Genomic DNA, 20932 nt, shown 5'->3' on the forward strand with positions numbered 1-20932 from the left:
CCATTTTAGAAGAAAATCCGTTAAAAATGGCACGATCTTCATCATTGAATGGTACATGGGTATATTTAAATCACTGTTTGTGTTGTTTATCAGTTTCGTATACCTCATAGTTTTCTAAAAACTAAATTTCCTATGTAAGACATGTAATGGCATATTTTTTAATCTAAAAGTTGTCAAGCTGACAATAGAGGCGGTCCATTTTCTGTCAAATGATGACTTTGTGGCCAATAACGTCATCAACGAGTTACCATAAGAAAGACGTTCAGTTATACATAATTACGTTCCATCAATACGCACACCTTGATGTAACGTGATTACTACGCGTCGCATACGTGTATCACAGACATTCGGAACGTCAAACAACTTTCTACACATGCTTGTAATTACGCTTCGTAACTTTTTTATATTTTCTTGATGTTTATCGTGAATTTAGACACGCAACCCAGTGTGAAGTGTCATTGTAAATTAGCAGACATCTTTGATATCAGAAAAATTCGCATAATTTCCACCAGTACAAGAAGTACTTGCAATGATTTCCTGACATGAACAGAATGTTGTAGTCTCATATCCACTTTTTATTTGACACCTTCACAAAGATTTCTTTAAACCTCAAGAGCGACTATATCAAAGAAAATAAGTGGATTTGATTCAACTAAACCTTTACATTGAACCCTATGGAGAATGGACGTTCGATGCACGAGGCATGCAATCATATGGGGCGCGCCACGTTCGAAATGTAAGGCATGTAATAAAGGCGAATTTATTCTCATCGGTTATCAAGTGCATCAATATCAATATTTCTGTCAGATATTAGAAGAAAGTAAATCTCTTAAACAATAAAACTGACTCAATTTTTTACCCAATCCGATAACTGCAACTGATCATGGTTGTGTTCATCGGTTATTTTTGACAGCGATGTTTTACCCACATTTGTCACTTTTTGTCACGAGGCTGTGCAAGTTGTGTACTCTTCTATCGCGTTTTAGACGTCAAAGTAGCCAGGGGTAACGATAATCTCAACAGCCACGGTCTGTTATAATGTGCCAAGGGTTTTAGTTCGCCAGTCTAGCAAGTTTTCATTGTCACTATACAAAAGCACTTCTCAATCTGCCATGAATAAACTTACATTATTTCGGTGCACAAATAAGAGCCACAAACTCGTGTTTATGGTAGTAAGTTACCGAGAAGGACTTCACTGGACGCATTTCCAGCCTTTTAATTTGCATATCAGTATTACTGACCATTTTATAGGTTTTTAATATCAACGTTCTCTCTCTCTCCTCTCTCTCTCTCTCTCTCTCTCTCTCTCTCTCTCTCTCTCTCTCTCTCTCTCTCTCTGCTCTCTCTCTCTCTCTCTCTCTCTCTCTCTCTCTCTCTCTCTCTCTCTCTCTCTCTCTCTCTCTCTCTCTCTCAACAATAAACACGACATCACAGAAAAAGGGTAATTACCAATTGTATTAATTCCTTAAAAAAGCACCATAAAACGTCTTGGTATAACTGAACCATACCGAATATAATAACGAATAATAATTATAATATTAAATAATTATGATGCAATAATAATGATTTGATATTATAGTAATAGTTATAATACAAATAACTCTCCATGATATGTGTAATGTCTATACCTCCACCAGACAACAAGTACCCATCATTGATTAAATAGGTATGACAAAGTTGGCAGTTTGGGAAATAACATTAAATATAACACCTATACTAGATTCGACAATGACCTTGAATAATGCCGATTTGTCTAACACTTGCTACTACCATGATTCAAACTTTGCCGGAGTGTGTTAGCTGTAACTTTTGACGATGCTTTCGTTATTTTCTTATTTTCTTCTCTAGATCTTGCAATCGCATTTCACCCTTGCAAACATAACACATAATCTAAAATATGCGATGTCATAGGTATGTTCTAGTCCGAGTGAAGTCGCTAACGACGACGATGGATATCATAGTACTCATGCTATGTGGACAGGTTGAACACAAAACCATGCAGTCTGACATGGTTTTGGGGTTAGGACACTGGTATGTGGAACTTCGAAAGAAAGGTTGGTTTCTTTTCGATCAGAAAGGTTCGTTGAAGGGATAGAGTTCCACGTGATTATCACGTACCACAATGTTGTCCTCGGAATCCTAGAGAAAAACAAAAACAAAAAACAAGTACACGATTTTGTAAATTTTCATTTTTTAAGCTTATCTATGAACACACAGTGCGCACTGATAGCAAGACAAAGGACAAACACTGATCATTAATTATACATCTCGTCGGATGTAAAGTCTTATTTTGAACATGGCTATTGCACGTGAAAGAGTTGCATTACATTTGCTATTACATGTACACTCAAAATGTAAACATGAGTTAAGTAACTTCTTAGAGTTAGTATAAGCAGGGTAAACGTTTTCAAACATATTTTCCGTCTACTCACTCTTTTAAAGGGCTCATGCATTCTCCTTTCAGGGTACGATTCAAGAATATCGATGTCGCTTTGATCGAGGTCAAATCAAAGACCTACAAATTAAAGTATGCAAAGTGAAATACATGAAGATGAGTTAATGTCCAGCAAAATACTTCAGTTTTAGTCGGTGTGAAATTTAATCATCGTCATGGTATTCTGCTTACAACGAATGGAAACATGAAGGGGTGCATGGTAATATACAAATTTCGGATGACTTCTTTTCTCGCTATTGGCAAATCCTATTCAAACTAACGACTAATCCTCGACCTTATTACCTGAACACTGCGTCAGTTTTCCATGGTACCCTCTGAGCACAAAAAAAAACTTATAATAAAATTTCCCTGCTCGAAGATGATAAATCTTTCATTTTCATTCGAAGGCTACGCTGTGCTAGCTTTGAGCACGCGCTGCCAGACACAGCGACTGTCGGTTTTTGCAAGTATATGAATATTCATAAGGGTAGTGTCGTCAAAAGAAACACCTATCTAACTGGGCGGTTGAAAATTTTTACTTGTAGCTGGTAGACTTATATATGCAGTATGTTTTTATTTTTCATTTTTAATTTTATTTGGCAATGGTACTTGTCATTTTTTTTATTAAAGGATGTGTGCAGTTCTATAAAGTACCCGGATCAGGCAGAAATCCGCCCGGTCGCTTGCAAGAACGTCCAGACCCTGGGATTCGCGTCGCGTCTCTGAAGGGTGCGCGCGTGTTCCAACAGGGAAGAACCCGAATCGCAGGGTCTCTGCCCGACTAGCAGACACCCTATGCTGTAATCTTCTCCGCTGCTGTAAATGACTTGATATTTTTTGTATTCTTTGACCATTTCGCCACTACTTACCTTGATATTTTCGATTATCCTGCTTGGAGTGACGCTCTTTGGAATGGCAGCAACCCCTCTCTGAGTTTGGAACCTAACATAATAAAACTTCGAGTAACTGCTCTGGCGAAACAACGATTTCTACTCAGTGCTTACGGGGAAATTATGGTTGACATGACAATTGTCTGAATGTTAACTTTTGATTGATTGAGGTAGTTGTGTAGATTATCGACTGTTTTAATAACACACAAAGATGACGAATCACTCGGCAAGGTCGTGCTGACCCTTAAAGTGCTGTAATTTGACCCTTTGAGTGCTGTAATTTTTTCCAACCAAAATTTTATTGCAACATTTTACCATTTTTTTCATTTTGTTGTAATTTTATTGATAATTCTGGACCAAATGGACATCAAATTATATTAGCTACAGTTTTTTAGCAAAATTTTGGCAAAAATCTGAAAAAAAATTGACTGGGGTATATTTTATAAAGGTGACAATATCTGACTGTGGCCCTCAAAGGGTTTAGATAGTACAGTGCGTAGACTAGTATACCAAGTAAGTAAAAGGAAACATTTGTGCGCACTGATACATTCTCTGGGCAATGCATAGTATTACTGTTACACATGCAGGAACAGGGTATACCTATACACAGTAAGTGTCGCCGTCACTGCTTTAACATGTCTCCCAGCTTTAGTGTGCAACGTTATGCAAAACGATACATCAACCGACCAAAGGTACACAAGAAAGACAAATATTTCAAATATTGTTTCTTCAAACTGAATACAACTGAATTCAATATGTAAAGAAGAAATGTAATATTTATAAATGTGTATAATGATGAGGAAATATGTAATTAAATATAATTTAAATATTATACAAAAGATGACGTAATTTTGCGATGCTTATATTCAAACTATGTTCAACTTCCTGAGATTATTACAAGAGTTCTACATTTGGCTGTATGGAAAGCTTATTTGTCGCTATAAAAACAAAATTATTTATTACACTACCGTGCTCCAGTGTAAATGCAGAACTGTACGCTACATTCTATTGTCTATCTCCATTTTATAAGCATTAAACTGAAAGTTACGAACATCCTGCGTAAACTTTAAGTGTTTGCGCTCGCGGAGGATGAAGTTTGCCACACATACAGACACATGTACATGAAGACAGGGTAGAGACGTTGTTTTTTTAGTGATTTTAAAACTTGAGTATATGGGTGAACTAAGACACGTGTACGGACGGAGAGACAGACAATGACATAAATGATAGATCGATAGTGTTTCTCCCTTTAATAGGCCAACACTTCCCCATTATAGTACTTCACCTTATCATCACTTGTGCTGGTGTCCTGCCATGCTTTTCTGCAATTTGGACAACGTTCTCTTCAGACAGCATATCTGGGTCACCAGGGCGGTGCCAGGTCCGATGCCTGGATCCGAGACAGCTGTGCGCAGTGACTGCAATTTTCCTTTCCTTGCAAAATTGAATCAGATTCTTCTGATTCAGATATGGGTGACACTCTACCTGTAAACATGATATAAGAAAAGAGTATTATTTTGATCCACCATATGGTGAAACTATTTGTCACTTTTCAGAGCACCAGTTTATGCGCGTGAGAGGAGCGCCACCACACGGCTGAATCTTTCTGTCATCTCGTTGAGTGCGTCGCCTGGCGCCTGCACCACACAGAGATCTGTGTGTTGTCTCATCTTTTCCCAAACAAATTTCGTGTGTTCACAAAATTCCTAGCCGTAGAGTTCCCAAGCAAAGTCAATGATGCACCATTTGTTTTCGGTAAAAAAACAAAAATTATTTATGAAGCCGCGGCTTCCTTTTCTTGTTAACATAAATTTGACAAAATGGGGAGGGGAGGGGGCTTAATCATTTTGTAGTTGGTGAAAAAACATAATGGCAGCAATTTCGAAGAGGTATGTATCTAGGTAAAAGCCAGCGGAACCACCCGTTACGTTTGACAGATGATCAGGCCTGGCGATCCCGGTTTTTTCCCCTCCAAGTTTATCGCTTTTACCTGTAAATTGGCAGGTGCTATCTTTCCTCTTCTCATGATGTCAGATATTTGTTTACTGTTAAAATTAGAAAGGCCGATGGCTTTGCAGAGTCCTTCGTCAACAAGTTTTTCCATTTCTGCCCACGTTTCCATGTAATGCACATCGGTGTACATAACTGTACCATCGTCGTAACGCGGGACTATTGGACCGACGTCACTGGAGTAAATAAATAGAAAAAAAAACAGACATTAGGATCCTTTAATAAAATAATTCTTTGTTTGCCGTCTTCGACCTTGTCCCTAAGGTCAAGAAAAACCAAACAAACAAACAAACATACAGACAAACAAATAAACACGATGTTAGTACACTAATTTTCAACCGTTTTTGGGTTGAGGTAAAGAAAATATATTTTTATTCGTCGTGCCTTAAATACTGTTGTTATTTTTTCTTATCATTTGGCGTGGAAAACTCAACCGCCTGTAGATTGCAAGCGAAGAATTTTTGAGCGTTAAATTATCGTACCTCACGGGTCTTTGTTTTAATTTATCACAGAAACACTGTAAATACTCGTGGCACAGTTTGAATTACATTAGTGTTTTAAACTTAGCCTGGTCCCCTGATCCATCACTACTGCTGGCTGCGCTTCTAACGAAAATAGGATCTGGTATGGGTTGATGTTTCAGTCAGAATTTTGACTGCATATTAATGAGTCACCTGACAAGATCATGTGATCAGCACATCTGTACATTTGCAAGCTCGGAAATGACATGACGAAACATCGAATGTTGAAGTTGTTTGCACAGCTTCACTTTTAAGTATCCGACTATACTCGTGGTGAAATGGCGATTATCGTTTAGGATTTTATTTCAGACTTGACCTGGTGACCATGGTGACCTTCAGCATCATGTGCGGCAATTACTCAAAGTTTAAAGATTTTTTTTATTTTTCATTCAATGTCGACATAGGATGCATAGTTCGGAAACTATGGAGGTAAAATTATTCCATGGGCATACGACATCTAAAGTCGAAGGTAGCTCTAAGTTGGTAATAAATTCAACGCAATCACTGCACTGAGTCTCGTATATTATTGACCAATGATAGCCATGCTTTCAGTAGCCCATACCTTACCCTGTTTTCGTTCACAGTGCAGCCAGCAGACTATTTTACGCTTTGCAGCGCCATCACCGTTCGAAGTATGGTAGGTTCCATTGTGTTGGCAATCAATCATCCATTAATTGTCGGCCCGCAGTCCCTTTTCAGTGCTTACAAAAAATACTCAGTAACTCATTAATGTACAAAATTGTACACATGTTTAGTTGTGTACGGAAACGACGCAAAGTCCGTTCTCAGAAATCACGCAACGCGTTTAATGAGATTTGAAACGGTGCAGCAGATGATTTACAGTTTGGTTCAATAGAGTGATTGTGTAAACAAAGTCATTTCAGCAAAGTTTTGACGCATTGATGTTAATTGGTATTTGAAATGTTTTGACTGAGATTACTGAATACGGTCCTTCGCGGTCTTCACTCTTCAAGTTAATACACTGCTACAAAGTGAACTTTCTCGGTAGTGGACATGCGCATGCCTTGATTTATTTCTCCCCGTATATCGCCATGACTTAAACATGTACACTACATCGCGTTCAGAAGTGTAAGCAGTCGCGATATTGCGCAACTATATCGCATTCACTAAATCAGTTTTTTTATTCTCAGACTTGGACCGAGTTTACAGAGGTTTGCCTTTAAATTCGGTGTGGATTATCGACGTCAAGCTATATTATAGATTCTTTTAGCTCTATGAAACAGCAATTTTTGAACATACTAGTATGTGGATATGAGGGCCAGATGAACGTCTGAGCATTTCAACTTGTGAAATGATTAATTCGGGATCACACATATAAAGGGAAAGAGTCGTCGGATCTGCGCCTGTGCGAGTTTTTTGTTTACTAAAACAAGTTCGTGGTAATGAACTCATTGACGGGTTTGTATACAAGTATTATTGACTGCCTAGTGGGACTGCATACGCAATTTTCAACAAGATAAATAATAAACGTGTGCCGAAACGTAAAATGGTGCCCCCATGCAAATATAGAAAAAATTGTGTACATAGTGCATATACGCATTGTAATCTTCACAGAAACAACAGAGTTGTCCAATGTAATGCATAGTGCTGAATGTTTTCAACTGGGACACCATATGCTGTTTTTCCTTGAAATATTACCACTTTTTCAAAATGGTGGGAAATCAAAATAATGGTCAAGATATAAATTTACTGGCACTTGTCCAATTTTTCACTAAAGAATGGTTTTGTAAAGCAGTAAAAGACTACATCCTGTAAATGGGTAGAATTTAAAGAAAAAAAGAGGAAATAGGAAGCCTTTTCTAGGTCAACAAATTTCAAGAGTTACAGCTAGTGGTGCTTTAATATTCATTAAAAATTCTAACATTTCAAATGCTTGTATGTTTACTTTCTTGGAGTTTAATGTATAAATAATAACAGCCATTTCCATCGTACCTTCAAGGTATTTTTGCAGTTAAAAGTTTTAACCTAACTATTACAGAAAGAAAAAATAGCGTCAATGACACTGTAGCTCCCATCCTGGACTATTTAGTGTTTGTTCTCTGGTCAGATATTTGAACATGTGTGTAAGGGATAAAGTGCATGAAGTGAAAATACTTAAATGAAATGTACTGGAGACAGTGAAATATGTTTAATGTAATTATTCAGAATATAAAATGGAAAAATACAGAATTAGATATATCGAATACTGTGATACAACCATTAACTCAACAAGTCATTTACAATGACATAGTCCCCACTTGTAATAGGAGTATAAGTCTTGATGGGGCAGGAAAATGTGGTCATTAAGAAGTATCACTGGAGTGTATATGTTGAGATCTATGGGCACATAGGTCTATGTCGTTGTTCCCAATTTGAAACACATGAGGCAAGTCTAAGTTATGGTTCTAAATCGGGAAAAAAGATCAGACCTCTAGCAGTATTGGCCAGCCAAGAAATACATATGCGCATTATAAATGAGGTACAAGATGTGACATCTTAAGGTCTAATATCCTATCAAAATGGAGGGTATAGAACTTGTGGTTACTGAAATATGCATATATATGTATAATCAAGGTCAAAGGTCATCGAGGTCACATGACATTTTGAAAAAAAAATTATGCTAATTAATCCCTATATGCCAAAAAATCAGATCTCTAGCTCCATTCGCTTGCCCAGAATTAGATGTGTACATAATTAATGAGGTAAAGCGTGTGTTGTCATAAGGTCTCCCATCCTACTAAATACAAAGGACATAGCACTTGTGGTTACTTATTTATTGACATAAACATATATTTTAGGTAAAAGGTCATCGAGGTCACATGACATTTGGTCAAAAAATTTCTCTCCTATAGTTATCCCTATATACCAAAAATCAGACATCCAGCTCTATTGGCTCGCTCAGAATGAGATATGCGCATAATTATTGAGGTACAGTATGTGGCGTCATAAGGTGTCCAAACATACCAAACATGAAGGGTGTAGCACTTGTGGTTACCGAGTTTTGGACAAATATGTATATTTGAGGTCAAAGGTCACCGAGGTCACGTGACATTTTGTCAAAAAAATTGTTTTGCTAAGTTATCCCTATATACCAAAAATCAGACCTCTAGCTCTATTGGCTCGCTCAAAATTAGATATGTGCATAATTAATGAGGTACAATATGTGGCGTCATAAGCTGTCCCATCATACCATATATGAAGTATGGTAGCACTTGTGGTTACTGAGTTATGGACAAATATATATTTGAGGTCAAAGGTCATCAAGGTCACATGACATTTTGTCAAAATATCCGAGATATCTGCATGAACGGATGGACTCACGGATGGACGAACAGACGGACATGACCCAATCTATACAGTTCGTGTTCAGTCTTAATTTAGAGATGTATTATGCGCACTCGCAGTAACGTTTGACCCGTTGACCCTTTGCTGCGCGTGCGTAGAGCAGAAGTTGATCGTACCTAAATGTCAGAGGTCAGAGCTAGCTCCGATCGCGCGGATCGCGCTAAGTTTTCTGCCTGACTGTCTACACCGTGTGTACTCCTTCGGAAGCTTCTGCTGTATACGGTAAACTTGCCGAATCAGGTCCACAGTTACAATTGATCAGGAATCAACGGTTAATAAACCTCTTTACAGTGATCCCATGATAAATTTGTGGAACCAGCGCTTAATTTTTAACTTTCCTGGGAGCACGATGCAAGGCCTGCGAGGCAGGGCTGTGTGTTTTACCGGCGTTGGGGCCACAAAACGCCGGTACCCTGCGACGCAGAGCCCGCTGCCCGGACTTGTATTTCATGTTTGCATGCACGGCAGTTGTATTTCTTTGGTGTTAAACTTCGCCATTGTACCGTCGACTGTTTGTCCCTCCCTGCCTGTTAATGTTGATCATTTCGAATATATATATTGCCATGGGGCTGTGTATGGCTTATAATAAATATGATGCTGCATGGAGGTAGAAACTTCTTCCGCCATCGCCACGGTGAACGTACGTTGATGCTCCGATGGACGACTGCACTCTAGTCTGCAGAGGTACGTCTCAGGTGATCGTCAAAACCTAAAGCTTCCGCAATGACCCTCGGGGGCTAGGCTTCCATAACTGACATAGGTTTCTAAAACTGTATTTAATTTCCCTTCCCCTCAGTCTTTTGCTACACGTCAACGACGCCAAAGGAGTCTCGCCATGAAGCGGTTGGGAGGATCTGGACTAATGGAAGGAAACCAATTGAAGGGGAATTTTAGTCAGATGTACGACACCAGGATGATAAAATTTGCCTAAATAAAATTTGCTTCATGTGCATTATAACGTTTGTCTAGTCAAGCTTATAGGCTGATTTTCAGGTTGTTTTGATTTTGCTCTTGTTTTAGGAAAACCATTTCCTCCAAAAACCTAGTTTGAGGGTTTTCTTTCGGTTTTGTTCTTATTTTTTTATCGTCATATTTTTGCACAGTGCAATGAAAGCATTTGTTCTTATAAGGTTAATATAAAAGACACATGTCAGCAGAATATCACTCATAGTTAGTTACTCAACAGGACTGTCCATGCAGCACTATAAAGTACTACAAAAACAAGACAGAGAAACATTTATTTACTGCAAGAGTATTTATTTGAAAATTATAATACTTATATTGTTATACATGTTCATGGTGTTGTGAAATATAATAAAGATACTGCAATATGATTTAGTAGTGTCTTTTTAGTGTCTTTTTTAATTCAGATCCTCAGTCATGAAAAGCAATACAAAATTACTGGAATAACAATACTGACTAAGTTCAAGGTATCTCTTGTAGAAATACCCAAACTGCAGACCTTGAAGATGCATCACCAAATTGACTAATCACAGGGCCAGGTTACTTATCCATGTGACCCCATACATATATCATCTAAAAAACAAAAACTTTGCTTGGCAACCCTAACATCAAAATGTTTTGACTCTCCAGAAGACAATTTGTTATTGTACTCTACAATATCTGATACATGCAATATTTATTTTCAAACGAGATCAAAATCCTAAATATTTATAATGGTATATTTCCCCTCTTATCACTTAACATCGAACTCAGTTTAAGTTTGAACCCATCTAAAGTGCGGTACGTACCAATGACTTGATTCAATTCGTATACTGCCACTAGACGTAGCCGGCCCTGCGTACAACGCTGTATGTTCCTGGCGTTACACGGATGGGAGGACGTTATAGCGCCGGGAACACACACTATTGTACGCAGGGCTACCACTTGACGCAGCTGAACACTGGATGAAACTATGGACAATTGAAGGCTGTATTTTTTTCACTAAAAGAATTCCTTCGCGGGCTGTTCTATAAGTCGCCATGCATGAGATCGTTATTTCTTGGTACGTATACAAAGCTAAAACGTCGGAATTTCCAAAAATAGAAGTAGGCCGCGATGCATGTAAGGAAATGCCGAGTGTCCCCCAATGTCCCCCAAGGCGCAACGGCCATAAAATGCTGGCCTTTGTGTCCACCAATTGTTCATCGACAGTGTTGTTCACGTGGGATGAAAAAATCGGCCGAAAACGGCCGAAAAGACACTGTACGATGGATTTGAATATAGCTGAATGAAATCATGGATATTCTGACAGAAACAACATGGCGGAAACCCTGAGAGGATCGCTGAAAGTATTGCATAAAATCTACCGGAAATCCTAACTTTCCACCCTCGCTGGTAGCCATGACGTTAACTGAAAGTCCAAACTGTTTCTGCTTCCAAGCTTGACCCGAATATGTCTCTCCATCGCCTTTACACAAGAGCCGAAAGCACCCGGTGCGGTGTGCGTACCCTGAGAAAAATCCATTTTCGTGTTGAACGGGTCGCTTATGCAAATGTTGAACTGCGCATGCGCAATGCTCCAAAATACATCTCTAAATTAAGAGAGAACACGAACTGCTATAAGCTCACTGGACTTCATCCTAGGGGACTAAAAATTGTGTCACTGCATCCTTTTTGCAATACGAATACGATGAGAAACTAAATTTTTATTTTTCGTGGCCTTATACATGGGAGTCTATGGAGATCTGCCTTATACATGGGAGTGTATGCACGTGTAAACTAAAAATATGCAAATTTCACCACGATTTGCCCAAATTTGGGAAAGGTCACTCCTATGCACTTCCATACCAAGTTTCAAATCAATCGGACTTGTGGTTTCAGAGCAGGAGATTTTTTGACCAAAAATGGGAGAAAATTACAAAAAATTCATGAAAAATAGCAAGTCCAAGATACTGACCCAAGATGTGCACAATCATTTCATGTCAGCCCAAAGTACTTACATGCTAATTTTTCATGTAATCTGCTCAGTGGTTATTGAGTTTTTTCAATTTTGACTGTTTTTACATTTTTTCACTTAATTGCATATTTTTCGCAATGACAACTTCATTGAACAAAATCTAATCTACAGCCCATCATCCATATACACACCAAATATCAAGATGAAATGTACAGCGGTTTTGGAGTTTTTGATGTTGACGGACAGACATACAGACATACAGACATACAGACATACAGACATACAGACATACATACATACAGACATTTCCCTAGCCTATAAGAATAGCTTCCATTGCCATATATACATATGGCTATGGGAGCTAAAAAAGTAATATAAAAAATCAAATGAAAAAATGCAGATTAGATACTGAATATGAATTTTTTTTTTTTTTAAATCTGCCACATGAAAAAAAATAGACAAATAAAAGCATAACATAACACTGTGATAACGGAGTTAAAAAAACAAGGAACAAAGTGTAAATAAAAGCTGCAAGCAGAGTTGGCAGAGCCAAGCATTTTGTAAAAACTAATATGGGTGCCAGGGATTTGAGTGAAATTTTAGCACAATCAATTTTTTTTGTTCTGGAATTTAAGATTTTTAAGAGATTAAATTGCTATTATTGGAAAATCCAATTTTGAAGTCATGCGTGCTGTATAAAACTTTCACACTGCCGAGACCTGTAAGTCATTGGGAGAAGCCCTGTTCGGTTTTGTGAAAAGTAAATCTGGTAACTTGTTAAAATTTCAACAATTTGGTTCACCATCTCTCATCGCCTCTAAACACTCTGCTACGTTTGAGAAGTGTACATACAGTTTTTTTTAGATGTGGGCTGGCAAACAATAGAAAGAAGAATAATAAAGAAAGAAAGAAAGAAAGAATAAGATTTTCTCAAAACTAATAGGGGGCTAGCGTATGGGCTTTGATGTGTAACTATTGAAAGTACAATAATACTCACTGTGAGGATATGTATGCACTATTATATAAAATAAATGAACTTGTCTTCAAATGCATCAACAATGATTGTAATAGTGACTATTTGAATTTGAATTGGTGTTTGTGTCTTATAGAAAATATTTGGATGTTTTCATGCTTATGTAGATTCTATGCTCTTAATGGCAATGATGGTATTGGTGGTGTTAGCCTTGAAATTAATTTCTCGGCCATCACAAAATGCTGCTACTTCTTGTTGTAGTTGGGATTCGGTGTTATTGAAAGGGTCGATTTTGAGTTTTCTTAATAGGATCTTTGCTTGTTTTGGGTATATCTTGTAGGTGGTTGAGGACATGTCATTCTCCAGTGAGAGATTAAGAATTACACCTTTTCGTGATGATGGGCCTTGCCGCTGTTTGCAAAATGTGCATCTGAAATAGAAGAGATATTAAAAACAGTTAGTTAAAGTTACAATTACATGTGGATGTTGGGTGGACTTAATTATCAAATATGAAGTGGGTGTGGGTAAATATTCAGAGTAATTTAGCAGGAAATGTATGGTGGGATATGTTTGTTATACCAAAACAACCAAAATGCAGGTTTGATAAAGGTAAATTATGGTCACACACGTTTTATAATTCAAAGTGCAGGTTTCCTCCAGTATGAATTACAACTAAAAATGTGGCTATAAACTATTTGCTGATTGACATTTTTTCATCACTAGTACACACTTAGGGAACATACTATACTTTGTCAGAACAAGAACAACCATCTTTTCACAAAAATTTTGGAGAATGAAACACGGTCCCTCGGGGACCGTAAATGAAACAAACTAAACTTGTTCACACCAAACTTGACAATGAAAGAATTTACCAACAACAGCTACGTAACCCCCCCCCCAAAAAAAAAAAAACAACCAAAAAACAAATATGAGCTAAAAACGAATTTCGAACCCTCCATTACATTATTACAGACCCACAAGTCATGTACCCTTTCATTGCATGAACTGATGCCACAAACTGGTGCTACAATACCCGGGTACAATACACGTACCGGTACTTGCGAGCTAGGTGGTACCGATCGACTACACACGACTGACTTGTGCCGATATTCAACGACGCGACATCGACACATAAACACTTCGTCCTAATCATATGCACTCTATTTATATAGCGCAGTCGCGAGCATCGAAACTTGAAAACCGAAGTGGCGAAAGAGTACCTTGATTAATCGCAATAAAGGCAACAATATTTTTTTATCTAGACAAAGTAGAAAAACAAGAGAAAAACACTGGTTCGTTTTTGTCGTTCGCCGACCTCGACCGGTAGCTCAATGACCCGCTAAAACTACATGTACTTCCGGATTTACTGCAGCTATTCTCGCGAGAGTTTTGACGTCACACGTGTACATAAGCACATGTATAAATGCATTTTACACAGGCCAGGCAGTCTTGATCTCGCAAGAATTATAACTGACTTTGTTTTCATCAGGACAATGCCGACCGCCCGTCGCAGCAGCGAAATTGAATCGTCGTGTTCTTAGTTGCTGGTCTCGGCCAGTATTTCTTACTCAATCGAAAATTGAAAAGTTTAGGAGGATTCAAGCTGCAAAACATCAGTTAAAAATCTACTAAAATATAATCGAGATATTCGTGATACCAGGCTGATTGTAGAGGTAATGTTGCGCGGATGACCGCACCGTGCGTAAACACTGTAAACCTTACGCAGAAAATGAAAATCACACCGGCCCTTTCAAAAGCGACTTTACAGTTACTGATGAAAATCACACAGAATCAGTCAGACATCAAAATGAAAATGGTCGACATGCGGATTGGACGTAATCTCAAAATAACCTCACAACAAGTAATCCGCCCCGTCATTTCGGGACATTTACTGATGGAAATCACGCTACTTCAAAAGAGAGTTTACCGACGATAGACGTATAGTTACCACAAACGCCTCCCAACTGAACAGACAGACATTCAACGCTACTCGCTAGGGCTTATAACAGACGTCAGTCTGACATCAATAATCGACATGCCGTTTGACTTAATCAAATTCAAATTCACATCAAAATACATGCTACACAGTTCACTAGATGTAACCTCACAACAAGTAATCCGCTTTGTCATTTAGGAACATCTTGACACGGCAATGCCGTTCTGAACAATTTCACAGCCGCTAGCCAAACAACAGAGATTCAGCAAGTGCCCGTATACAGGCCACAATAATCATTCACAAATTACAATCCACCACTTCTAAATGTACAAATATGATAGAACATACATCTGAAAACAGCTATTAATAGACATACAGATTAGCTTACCTCCTCAATCGTAAAGTATGCGCCAGCGGCAGGAAAAATCCGGATTCCTCAGTCGACTTTAACACACTCGTCTTGTCGTCGTTCACTTTGTTTTAGACACAGTCCCTCCACCTGTGTTTTAGACAATGGTGCATACGCTGGCAATTGGCTATTACATTAATTGTTACTATTCCCTCCTTACATGTATCGTTTCACCATGCAACAATAGGGTCCTACACTATCATCGTAACAGCAATTACGCAATAGAACATAGGCTGAACTTGCATAAGCAACAATAACGCAGTTAAAAATAAATTGATCAAGAAAATTGACTTTCCAAATTTAAACTTTACCCACAAATAGTTAACAATGAGCAATCCCACTGGCAAGAAGGTATAACAATTATAAACCTTTTATTATTCAACATGTATTTTTGAAGAGCACAGTTGTTCAACCATAAATGAAAAAAAAAATCTTAAAAATACAAAAATTAAAGATATCCCTGTAAAAATTAACATTTTTGTAAACGATTGGTGCTACCTACCTATGCACAAAATATCAACACATTCTGCCTGCTGGTTCCTGAGTTGCAGCAGCTCAATGGATTTTCACATTTTTGTACCTCATTTGCATATTTTTGATCCAAACATTTTGATTTGAACAAATTCACATCTCCAACCTAGGATGCCCCTTTGTACCAAATATGAAGACGGTAGGTATTGCGGTTTTCGTGTTTTTGATAAGGACGGACATACATACATACATACAGACAACCATTTTCCCACCTTATACGAATAGCTCCCATTTGCATATATACATATGCTAATATGGGAGCTAAAAATAGTAGTTATAAAGAATCTTTTGAAGCTTCAGAAAAATAATGTGCTTCTTTGTCATGTTTTACTGTGCTTATATCATACATCAGCTATGAAGTTTTGATGAATGCCATTGCACCAGGTGGTATTTTTAATGCTCATGCGCAGACTCAGTAGAATTTACACCAACAACCTATGTATTAAGGCGCCGGCGAATATTTCAATGTGTTCTGAAAGCAGAAATTCTCGATGTCAAACTCACTCTAATTGCTTCTTGACAGTCATTTTAGAATGGAAAAAATGGTTGCCACGGACAGTTATTTTTTGCTTATTGACCCAAAAGATAAGTCACTGTTCATTGAAAATTCAAAGATTGGACCCATTGACACCAAAGCTTGCCCGTCACTTTCATTGCTTGCAGTCTTTCCAAAATGCCACTCGCAGTCACTGAACATAACATTGACGAGTACGTTTAAGTAAAGTCCCGTATTTTGTGCTAATTTTCGCTACCGGACTTTATTTTTACAGTGTTACAAACGTTCGTACAAAGCACAAAAATCACAGTGTCTCTCTTTTTATCGTGTGACACTGTTACCTAATAGTTAGTGCAAACACAGTCCCTCTATGGATAGAGGGACTGTGGTGCAATGAAGTTTGGTGAGCGCACGATCCACCGGCTAAACAGCTTTTCATATGCAAAATCAGCGTACGGTAATTAACCGGTGTTATTGCAATTCTTTTCATCAACTCTTCATGCAATTTTATGAAAAACATTGTGCAAATGTTCACAATGGCATATTATGAATACTATTTGCTGTTTAAGTCCGCGTTCCCTCACCAGAAAATCACTGTCGTGGACGTGATTTCTGGGCAATTATTTTTTTCACTTGTCTCGTAGGGTAAGTTGCATCGGAGATCCACTTGCTCGAACGCGACTTTCACTGGCCCCGGGCAATCGGGCAACCGTCAGTGTCTTTCCCTGAAAGCACAGGCACCACCGTAGTCAATAATAGCGCTTTCAGTGTAGTAGAAAGGGGCATGCACTGAAAGCGTTATCAACTACGGTGGGTGGTGCCTGTGCCTGAGAGTGGTGGAAGCTTCCTTCCCCTCCCCCATCTACTTACATGACATGTCCTATGAGCAGAGTAAATGTCATCAACAGTGTTTGCCATCATAGCAACGTTGTAGCACGTGAAAGAACGATGCAGTCCGCTCTATTCCTCCGTGTGTAGACGTTCTGCAAGACGTCCATGGGTCCATGTATGTGGCTGGCATGACACTGCGTTGTACATGTTAACTTTTCCAAAGTCAATCCCTGGTATAGACTTTCGGTTGCAATGTCATAGAAACTTATTGTTTTCCTCAATCAGAGACGGTCAAAACAAAAATCAAAAAAACTTACGCGAATGAATACGGCCAGTGCATGAGATAAAGGTCGAGGTAGTCCAGATGAAGATCTTTCAAAGACTGCTCAAATGCCGGTCGCACGTCCTTGGCTGCGTGCTTTGTGTTCCACAACTTGGAGCATATGAACATTTCTTCCCGCTTGACAGTCTGTGACAAAGAGGGCAATCGAAAACACATGGAATACAGCAATTTTATAAATAATGATCAGTATCATTGACAATAAGTACTATTTGACGGATTACACAAAATATTTATTCTAGGACTACCTGTTCATTCAAAATCGTATGATCTTCTGCAGCACTGTGCTGTGGCGACTACAGTCACGATGATCGCCCTGCCTCGATCCATTATCGTGTGCACGGATCGGGGCCAGCACACCCCGGGCTTAAATGGAGAGGTCTGTCTGAAACTTTGCAGAGTGTACGAGTCAAAGTTCAAAATAAAACGTGGCACATGAAAAATGAATTGAGTGTATGAACAAAATATATAGGGGCGAGGCTCTACTAACAAATCTGGGTATAATATTATGTAGAAATATGTATGCGTCATTGGAAGCGAATTTCATCGCCCGCTACAAAATTTGAACTCGAGAACCAAATTCCTGAACTCTCTGGGCCTCCATGTATATCATACAATCAGGTCATTCAGAGGGCAGACGACATGTCACCGTTATTTGATCAGTGTCGTGCGATCATTTATATACTACTTTAATTTGTTATGAAATATTAGTCGTTAACTCCAAGGTCACGTTTTCATGTAGCTTTAGCCACTGCGATACGAAAACTGGCCAGCTCTAATATAATCGTGACCGAGTGCCAATAACGCTGTTATCTTACCGCTCCTATCCGTTCCTCAAGGCCGGCGCCAATGGCAGCTTCGTTACCATAAGCTGCGGCACAATCGATGTGTCTGTAACCGTTATCTATAGCTACTTTCACTGCGTCGCCTACTCTCTCAGGTTCGCTTTTCCAAGAACCAAGTCCAACTAACGGCATCTTATCCCCGGTATTCAACGTCGTAGTGGTTGGAGCTGAATTCATTCTGAGACTGGTACTGCAGGTACAAATGCGATCCACGGCCGGCCGCGGCCTTTCGCTCCAAGGCTATACCCACGGACGACAACAGAAAGAATTCAAGCACAGCGACACGTTGCCAACATAACCTTTGACCTCGAAATCGATAAAACCCGCCAGTCTGCTAATAAGAAACAGCCACCTGTTGCAGCGGGATCGCAATTTATAAGGCGACCTCACAATTTTCAAAAAATTAAAGCTTATAGCTACAGACAAATAGTTGAATAAAACCTTCATGGGTCATTTATCTTTCCTCCTAAATTTAGAGGTCACCATCAGGAATAAATATTCGATAACATCGTCACGTAATTCCAGACATATAGGCCTACGAGGCAATTGCTTTTCGCACGCCGCTCCAGCGGTTGCATTGGCATCCGTTTCTCCTTTGATCGGTAGACAGCAGTCGCAATTATCAGAAAACAATTTAATTAATCGGGTATTAGAGCAGCTGCTGTCACCAGATTTTTTTTTCACAATAAAATACATGTACTTTTGCCAAGTAGGAGATAGTTGGATTCCTAAGGCCGACTCGGAGGGCCTAGGAAAATCGTTAGTGTTCCGGCTACCTGACCGACCCAATTTTTACTCTTAACCTTTACAGGCCGTACGTAAACGCGGAAGTGAATAAAATAGGTACAAAACAAAATAAAAATAAAAAACACGTGGACTCTAGCTGGCGAGAAATACATATCCCCTGCAACTTCAGTGAGGGAGATCTGCTGCACGATACAAACAACAGACGTAGCCGACGATATCCATAACGTGTACTCGATTTCATTCCACTATTAAGGTGTATGCTCCTCGAAAGTGAAGACTTAAACTTGCTCAAAACTTCCGGAACTGTCAACCATTTTCTTATCAAATCAACAAAAAATAGGGGGGGGGGGGTCATCTCGCAAAGTTTAGAACTAGAGAAACAAATAACCCAAAGTTTTGCAATATTTGAAATTCAAAATGGCTGCCATCCCTGTGTTAACTGCAAGGGCAAAATTAAATTTTGATTTTTCAAAAATATTAAGACGCTGAAATTTTTCTTTCTCGAAGAGCTTTACTTTAAAATGAGCTCCCACAATAAATATTTATCCATTAGGGGCCGTCGATAATAAAAGCTGACGCACAAGAAACGTAATTCCTTCGTTTTACATGAAACCCCCTCCCTCCCCCCTCAAACCGACAGTTCTCATGCGAAATCAATTTCGTATTATGATGCCGTTTCTGACAAACCCACACGCAACTCTCCGATCAGCACGTCCATGAAAAAATACCGGAAGGGCACATTAATTAATAAACCTCCACTTTACGCGTTTCATTTTTTAAGACAGGACTTTTAATGTATTTCGCACGTAGGAAAATGTTTCACAACTTACATGTTTCAAGTTGAAAAAGGATACAAGTTTTAATTTCACATTCATGTCTTTTCGTTGTCTAGGCTGTCTCCGTATTTTGTGGTCATTCTGTTCTCGATGAACGCGAAGGTAGTTTTGTGTTCTCGCTGCAAAGTCGCACTTAAAACAATAGAAAATCCTTATGCGATTTTGACGCACACAAAACGAAATGAGCTTTTCCCCCTCCCCCCCCCCTAAACGAAAGAATTACGTTTGTCGTGCGTCAGCTTTAATCATCGACGGCCCCTTAATAGATCAGAAGAGAGTTGTAGAAATGCGAAAAACCGAACATCCGTTCCCTTGGCGCGTTCTACCTTGAATGCGATCATGCTTGGAGCACTGCCAGAAAAAAAACATTCCGTTGGCTGTATCTTTGTATTGTGCTTGACTATCATGTACAGGCTTCACTGCAGCAAAGACGCCGTCTTCTTACATCGATCGGCCAATTTCGCTCCTAACTTCGATTCCTGATACGGCCAAATGAATCGACCCGTTTTTGCAGGGTCATAGTACAACTGACCCCATGACCTGCACGTTCAGTAAAACCCGTCGATGGTACGTGCACTGGCACGTGCAACATGTAAGTACAATCCCCGAAGTACAATCGCAATGTGCTGCTTTGGTGTTCACAATAATATGCGCTCTTCAGAATGTGTTTTGGGGTATTCGTCCACTAAAAGGGATTTTGAGTACTATTGAAGTCAGAATCGATTCGAACGGCTGCAGAGTGTAAACCCATATTGATCGGTACTGTAGTAAGCCTACATGTATGAATGTCGAACACAATGTGAAGGGCACCCTGAGGTGAAGGGATTTGTATTTCTGTACTGTGATTGTTACGCAAGATATGAAATTTGTATTTTTTGGTTTGCTATAC

General features: G+C 39.0%; 1 protein-coding gene across 1 annotated transcript; it reads right to left on the bottom strand.

Moving 5' to 3' along the window:
• Positions 1–1437: 1437 nt before the first annotated feature.
• Positions 1438–18744, bottom strand: LOC139138735 (aldo-keto reductase family 1 member A1-like). Its single transcript, XM_070707248.1, has 7 exons — positions 18434–18744; positions 17593–17744; positions 5315–5510; positions 4610–4809; positions 3304–3376; positions 2433–2515; positions 1438–2139 (listed from the first exon to the last, which is right to left on the bottom strand). Exons 1-7 carry the CDS (start codon positions 18635–18637, stop codon positions 1965–1967), a joined length of 1083 nt encoding a protein of 360 aa, XP_070563349.1. The 5' UTR covers positions 18638–18744; the 3' UTR covers positions 1438–1964.
• Between the last annotated feature and the right edge of the window lie 2188 nt (positions 18745–20932).

This window comes from Ptychodera flava, chromosome 8 (genome assembly GCF_041260155.1).
Source record: "Ptychodera flava strain L36383 chromosome 8, AS_Pfla_20210202, whole genome shotgun sequence".
Classification (NCBI taxonomy): Eukaryota; Metazoa; Hemichordata; class Enteropneusta; family Ptychoderidae; genus Ptychodera; species Ptychodera flava.

Bases quoted from the DNA above. Each gene is read 5' to 3' on its own strand.
- LOC139138735 (XM_070707248.1), bottom strand. From the start codon at position 18,637: ATGAATTCAGCTCCAACCACTACGACGTTGAATACCGGGGATAAGATG. The intron at 5,511-17,592 runs GTAAGTTTTTTT...TATTTACTCCAG, and splicing joins CACTGGCCGTATTCATTCGC to TGACGTCGGTCCAATAGTCC. The intron at 4,810-5,314 runs GTAAAAGCGATA...TCATGTTTACAG, and splicing joins TAGCACCTGCCAATTTACAG to GTAGAGTGTCACCCATATCT.